General features: G+C 36.1%; 1 protein-coding gene across 1 annotated transcript; it reads left to right on the forward strand.

The window, feature by feature from the left end:
- LOC107608062 (exocyst complex component EXO70B1-like) lies at window positions 316-2874 on the forward strand. Its single transcript, XM_016309953.2, has one exon. The coding sequence runs from the start codon at window positions 479-481 to the stop codon at window positions 2603-2605; it is 2127 nt and encodes a 708-aa protein (XP_016165439.1). The 5' UTR covers window positions 316-478; the 3' UTR covers window positions 2606-2874.

A 7745-nucleotide genomic window follows, 5' to 3' on the forward strand; every position in this document is an offset into this window, starting at 1 on the left:
CAAGACACACTGAAAAATACTTCAATTGATGTCTATTCCCCCAACCCCACCAAAAGAATAACCGACACTGTAAAATTACACATAAAATTCTATCAATAAAATTTTGTCACCAATGTTTACCTGCTTACCAAACTCATGCTTCATATCTAGAAAATGAAGAAGTAAAATATTAGAAGTCCCTTAATTATGCAATAATTATTTTATTATAATTTAAAATTTGTAGTTTAGTATCCATAAATATCTAAAATTTCAATCAAGTACTTAAAATTTAAACATTTTTTATTAAATCAACCTAATGATTATCATATAAAGGGAAGTGAGTTGAATGAGGCTGACTGCCAAAAGTATGTTTTAAAATAACAATGAATTCCTTGAAATTTCCTCTTAATAGCGTAGGCTTCTGTCTTTGACCTAAAAATGGCTCCTCTCTTCAACTCAGAAAGCAATTGCTACTCACTCAGCTTATTTTACAAAGAATATGAAGCTTATGTCCATCCAAATTCCAAGATGGCTGATGCATCCAGAGCCGTGGAGATTCATTGGTTTAACTTCATCCATAGTTGGACTGCTCTGTTACGCTCTCAGCACCTCTTTCAACTTCCTATTCGGAAAATGGAACTTGACCAAAATGTTTATATACGTTGTTTTCAGTATTATAATTTGCCTTGCCACATTCTTTGCCAAGGTATGGCAACATTCTTCAAGCCTCCGATTCAGAGCTCACATGGCTTTTTTAGTTCTTACAGTTACCTCTGCTTACTCATTCTTTTTCGACAAAGCCGTGAACGGTAAACCAGATGCGTTTAGCCTTCTATCTTGTGCCGCTTTTGCTATGATGTCGCTCAGTTTATCGAGACAAATTCACTGTGGATTCGAAGTGGATCTGCTATATTTCTTTCTTGGAGTATTGATAATACAACTCATGAAACTAAGATTGTTGTTAGGCACAATTGGAGTTTGTTTCAGTTATTTCCTTGTTATTCTTCGATCCTCTTTGGATTCCCAATCAGAAAACGATGATCTCCAACTGGAACATCAAGATCATATAGCCATTAGAGTTGATTCACAACAATCAAATAATGATTTACAACTCGTGGCTTGTATTGAGGCCCTTCGGAACAGAAACTCTGATCTGATTCAAATTATTTCGGAGCAGGTGAAAGAACAAAACAAAGACCACAAACCGTTGACCAACGCGGAAGAAGAAAATAACTCCCAAGAGGATGAGGAACAGATTCCGGTGGTGGTGGTGCCGGTGATTAGCTATGACGTCAAGATCGAGTCGCTTCTGGCTGAGACGATTAGCGACCTCCACAAGATTGCACAGCAGACGGCGGTGAACGGAGGATTTGGTGAGCAGTTCATACAAGTGTATGGAAGTTGCCGGCGGGAGTTCTTGGAGGAGAGCCTCACTAGCTTGGGGTTGAAGAAGCTGAGTACCGATGAAGTTCACAGCATGTCATGGAAGAACCAGAGGGACACGGCGGTGAGGTGGATCAAGGCCTCCAACGTCTGCCTCAAGATCTTGTTTGACGGAGAGCGCAGACTCTGCGGCAGAGTCTTCTTGGGATTCCCCGCCGCGGCGGATCTCTCGTTCATGGAGATCTCCGGCAAAACTGCCACCTGGCTTCTAGATTTCGCAAACGCCGTAGCAACAGCGAGCCCCTCGCCAGAGCGGCTGTTCATGATCCTTGACTTGTTTGAGGCATTGCGTGACATGATTCCGGACTTTGAAAGGATCTTTCAGGATCAGATGAGAAATGAAGCGGTTACCATTTGGAAGAAGTTGGGCGAAGCAATTTGGAAAAATTTCATGGAGTTAGGGTATGCGCTTATTCGCAATCAAACACCGCTGACGATGACTCCTATTGGCGGCACCATCCATTCCCATACTCGCTACTTGATGAACTACCTCCTTATTGCTTGTGATTCACGTCAGACTTTGGAGCAAGTTTTTAAAGAGAACATGCATTTGTTGAAAGAGTATCCTGAGCTTGATGAGAGAGTTGGATCCAATTCTTCGTCTATGCAAACTGTAATCAATTGGATTATGGAAATGTTTGACCGTAATTTGGAGGCAAAGTCAAAAACTTTTGAGGACCTTGCTTTAAGCCATGTTTTCCTGATGAATAACCGACACTACATGGTTCAAAAGGCGAGAAATAGAGAATTGGGAATCGTTTTGGGTGATGATTGGTTCCAGAAACAATCTGAAAAAATTAGGCAATACCTTGCTGGGTATCTAAGCAGTTCATGGGACAAGGTGCTCGAGATTTTGAAACTTGATGGTAGTAGTGACAGCATCCAAACTCGGCCTAATGGTGCGGCAAAGGCAATGAAGAAGAAGCTGAAGATGTTCAACGTGGAGTTTGAGAATATATGCCGGGTTCAGTCTTCTTGGTATGTAGATGAGAAGCTAAGGCAAGATATAATGATTGTACTTGTGAAGACTCTTTTGCCTGCATATGGAAGCTTCATTAGAAGGTTCCAAAGTGTTGCCAAACTTGGCAAGAATGCTGATAAGTATGTTAAGTATGGAGACATTGAAGCAAAACTGAACGATTTGCTTGGAGGTGTTAGTGCATCAACTAGTCACCAAAAGTAAAGTTTAAAGCTGATGGAAATTGTGCATGTATTGGTAGTATGATTAGAGTTAGAATAGAGATATGGTTAATTTTGTATCCCACTAAAACATGTATTATGCATTTATGCTTACCATAATCGATAATTCTATTTAAAAAAAAAAAAGATGAATTCCATTGATAAAAAATTGAATAATTGATAGATATGTTGTGATAAACACTGATGTGGATGCCCATTTCCAATTAAACTTAGTTTATCAAGGATGACTCTATTAAATGTAGTTTGAAAATATGTCATCATGTACACGTATAAATAGAGGCTTAATAAAAACACACTATAATCAATAACAAATACTATTCTCTCTCTTTACATAGCATAGTAATAGCAACTTCTCTCTCTTATATTTTCTCTCTTTCTTTATTTTACAAGTATTTTGAATATTTCTCTCTCTTACTCTTTATATATAATATTAGTAAATATATTAATCATTTCTATTATACTGAGATAGTAATTGTGGTGAATATTGTTATCTAATTATACTTCCTTATTTTATATTACCTCTTCCTTATTTATTTATTTATTTAGTTATTTTATAACATGTTATCAGCACGAAACTCTAATGAAATTTTAGGAAGACTTCAGGTAACAAATTTTTATTATGTCGAATCTCTTTCATCTTGAATATAATGCTTTTAATATATCTGGAAACAATTATTTATCATGGATACTTGATGTTAAAATCCATCTTGATTCAATGGATCTTGAAAATACCATTGAGGCTGAAAATAATACATCCCAGAAGGATAAAGCCAAAACTATGATTTTTCTCCGTCGTCATCTTAACGTATGATTGAAAAATGAATATCCTACATTAAAAGATCCTGCAGATCTATGGAAAGACCTTGAAGAAAGGTACAATCATCAAAAGACGGTGATACTTCCTCAAGCCCGAAATGTTAGAGAAAACTTTCTCGATCTTCCATGCCTCGAATGTGCTCCTCCTGCAGCAGTATCGAGAAAAAGAATTTAAAAAATATTCTGAGTTAATTTCTTGCCTTCTTCTTGTTATTCTGAAGAAAATATTGGCTATTTGATCAATGATGGAATAGTTTAATATGTGTGTTTGTTAAGTATTCATGTGAATAATTTTACTGTGCATGTACTTCTACTCATTTTTATTATTATTATTATTTGTCTTTGAAAAAAAATTGCAAGGACATATTCTGAAGATATTTGTCTTGCGGATAGTGCAAGTTCGCACACTATTCTTAAAAGTAATATATATTTTACCCATCTTGTGCCAAAAGAAGAAAATTTATAATAAATAATGCACTATTGTCTACCAAGTCTCTAAGAAACTTGTTGAGTTTTAAAGATATTCGCTGAAATGGATATCATATTGAGACTATGAATGAGGAAAATCATGAGTACTTATGTATCACAACTCATGATTTAAATAAAAAGGTTATATTAGAAAATTTGCCCTCACTTTCATCTGGGTTGTATTATACCAGGATTAGTGCAATTGAATCACATGCCATTGTAAACCAGAAGTTTACTAGCCCAAATGAATTCATAACTTGGTATGATAGATTGGGTCATCCGAGAACAACCATGATGAGGAGAATTATTGAAAACTCCTATGGACATTCACTAAAGAATCAGAAGATTCTTAAAACTAGTTAATTTTGTTATGCTGCATGTTCTCAGGGAAAGTTAATTTTAAGGCCATCACCAGTAAAGATTGGATTTAAGTCCTCTGAATTCCTAGAAAGGATTCAAAGTGATATATGTGGACATATTCATCCACCATGTGGATCTTTTAGATATTTTATGGTCCTAATAGACGCATCTTCGAGATGGTCACATTTGTGTTTATTATCTTCTCGCAACTTAGCCTTTGCGAGATTACTAACTCAAATTATTTGGTTAAAAGCACAAATTCCAAAAAATCTAATCAAAGCAATTCATCTTGATAATGCTGGTGAATTTACTTCCCAAGCTTTTGATGCCTATTGTATGGCTAATAGAATAAGTGTTGAACATCCCGTAGCTCATGTTCACACACAAAATGAGTTAGCAGAATCACTTATTAAACACCTCCAATTATTGCTAGACCCTTACTTATGAGAACAAATCTCCCAACCTCGGTTTGGAGGCATGCTATTTTACATGCCGCAACACTTATTCGTTTGAGGTCAACGAGTTACCATCAGTTCTCTCCTATGCAATTAGCTTTTGGCCAGCAGCCAAAATATTTCCCATTTAAGAATATTCGGGTGTGTGATATATGTTCCCATTACACCACCTAATCGCATCAAAATGGGACCCCAAAGAAAATTGTGGATATATGTTGGATATGATTCTCCCTATATAGTGAGGTATCTTGAGATACAAACTGGAGATGTATTTAAAGCCAGATTTGCAGATAGTCATTTTGATGAATCAAAATTTTTAACATTAGGAGGAGAGAATAAGCTTCCTGAAAAGGAACTTAATTGGAAAGCATCATCGTTGATGCATTTAGATCCTCGATCAAGGCAATATGAACTAGAAGTTCAAAAGATTATAAATTTGCAAAGAATATCAAATGAATTGCCTGATGCATTTTCCGATACAAAGAGGATAACCAAATCTTATATACCAGAAGAAAATGCCCCAATTCAAATTGATGTCCCAGTAGGACAAGTAGCCACTGAAGCAAATTCATGCCAGAAGCGTGGTAGGCCTGTCGGTTCCAAAGACAAAAATCCTCGAAAGAAAAAAGAGGTAAATACGATTCCTGTTGAAAAAGACATAGTAGAGACACCTGCAGTTGTCTAAAATTCTGATATAGTTTTAACGCCAGAAGACGTTCAGGTACCTGAAAATTGTGAAAATGACGAGATCTCGATAAATTATGTCTTTATAGGAGAGAAATGGGACCGAAATAAGACAATTGTCAATGAAATATTTGCATATAATGTGGCATTAAATATCATGCATGAAAATAAGGATCTTGAGCCAAGACCAGTTGAAGAATGTCGACAAAGAAATGATTGGCCAAAATGGAAAGAAGCCATGAAGGTTGAATTAGACTCACTTGCAAAACGTGAAGCCTTTGGACCTGTAGTCGGTACACCAGAAGATGTAAAACCTGTTGGATATCGATGGGTATTTGTGAGAAAACGAAATGAGAAAAATGAAGTTGTGCGCTACAAAGCCCGACTTGTGGCACAAGGTTTTTCACAAAGGCTCGGAATAGATTATGAAGAAACGTATTTTCCTGTAGTGGATACGATAACATTGTGTTATTTGGTCAGTTTATCTGCATATCATAAACTGCATATGCATTTAATGGATGTGGTAACAGCCTATTTATACGTCTCATTAGATCGGGATATCTATATGAACGTCCCTGAAGGACTAAAGATATCTAAACCATCCAAAGAATATTCGCAAGGGTTATACTTAGTCAAATTACAAAGATCTTTATATGGTCTAAAGCAATCTGGACGAATGTGGTATAATCGTCTTACTGAGTATCTGGCCAAAAATGGATTCAAGAATGATGATATCTGTCCATGTATTTTCATAAAGAAATCTGTATTTGGATTTATTATAATTGCTATGTACGTTGATGATTTTAATATCATTGGGACTCCTGAAGAGATTCCAACAATTATAAAAACTCTAAAAGAAGAGTTTGAGATAAAAGATCTTGGAAAGACTAAATTTTTTCTCGACCTGCAGATCGAGCATACAAAAAATGGAATCTTTATTCATCAAGCAACATACACAGAAAAGATCTTGAAAAGATTTTATATGGATAAGTCACATCCCTTGAGTACTCCAATGATCGTAAGATCTTTGGATGTGGAAAAGGATCAATTCCGTCCTAAAGAAGAGAATGAAGATATCATCGGTCCTGAAGTACCATATCTTAGTGCCATTGGAGCACTAATGTATCTTGCTAATAATTCACGACCCGATATATCATTTGCTGTGAATTTACTAGCAAGGTATAGTTCCTCTCCAACCAGAAGACATTGGAGTGGAATCAAGCAAATCTTTCGATATCTTCATGGAAGGGTTGATATGGGATTGTTTTATCTCTATGGATCCAAGTCACAACTAGTTGGCTATGCAGATGCTGGCTACTTGTCTGATCCACATAAAGGGAGATCTCAAACAGGATACCTATTTACATATGGTGGAACAGCTATATCATGGAGGTCCACAAAATAGACGATTGCTGCAATATCCTTTAATCATGCCAAAATACTAGCGATTCATGAAGCAAGTCGCGAGTGTTTTTGGCTCAGGAGTTTGATCCAATATACTCTGTCATCATGTGGACTGATTGATCATAAGATAGCTCCAACTGTCCTGTTTGAAGATAATACAGCATGTATTGCTCAACTTAAAGGCAGATATATCAAAGGTGATAGAACAAAGCATATTTCTCCCAAATTCTTCTTCACTCATGATCTTCAAAATCAAGAGACAATTGATGTCCAACAGATCCGCTCAAGTCACAATCTAATAGATTTATTTACAAAGTCACTCCAAAAATCCTCCTTTGAAAGATTGGTACATGAGATTGGGATGCGCCGATTTCGAGACATTAACTGATGTCAACAAGAGGGGGAGACTGTACCCTTTTTTTCTTGGTCAGGTTTTTTTCCATTGGGTTTTTCTTGACAAGGTTTTTAATGAGACAGTCTCCATCACCAAAGGATATTGTACTCTTTTTCCTTCACTAAGTTTTTTTTCCCACTGGGTTTTTCTTTAGTAAAGTTTTAACGAGGCGATAATCCTAAATGGTCATCCAAGGGAGAGTGTTGTGATAAGTACTGATGTTGATGCCCATTTCTAATGAAGCTTAGTTTATCAAGGATGACTCTATTAAATATAGTTTGAAAATGTGTCATCATGTACACATATAAATAGAGGCTTAAGCCTCTGAATGAAAACACACTATAATCAATAACAAATACTATTCTCTCTCTCTTTACACATCATCAATAATAGCAACGTTCTCTCTCTTATATTTTCTCTCTTTCTTTATTTTACAAGTATTTTGAATATTCCTCTGGGTTTTTTATTTAAATAAAATATTTAGGCTTCTATATTACCTGATTCCCCTAAATGGTTTTCTTGAACGTGAATCCCCTAAACCA

The sequence above is a fragment of the Arachis ipaensis genome, chromosome B07 (genome assembly GCF_000816755.2).
Source record: "Arachis ipaensis cultivar K30076 chromosome B07, Araip1.1, whole genome shotgun sequence".
Lineage (NCBI taxonomy): Eukaryota > Viridiplantae > Streptophyta > Magnoliopsida > Fabales > Fabaceae > Arachis > Arachis ipaensis.

Excerpts from the sequence above, each read along its gene's own strand:
- LOC107608062 (XM_016309953.2), top strand. The coding sequence starts at position 479 with ATGAAGCTTATGTCCATCCAAATTCCAAGATGGCTGATGCATCCAGAG.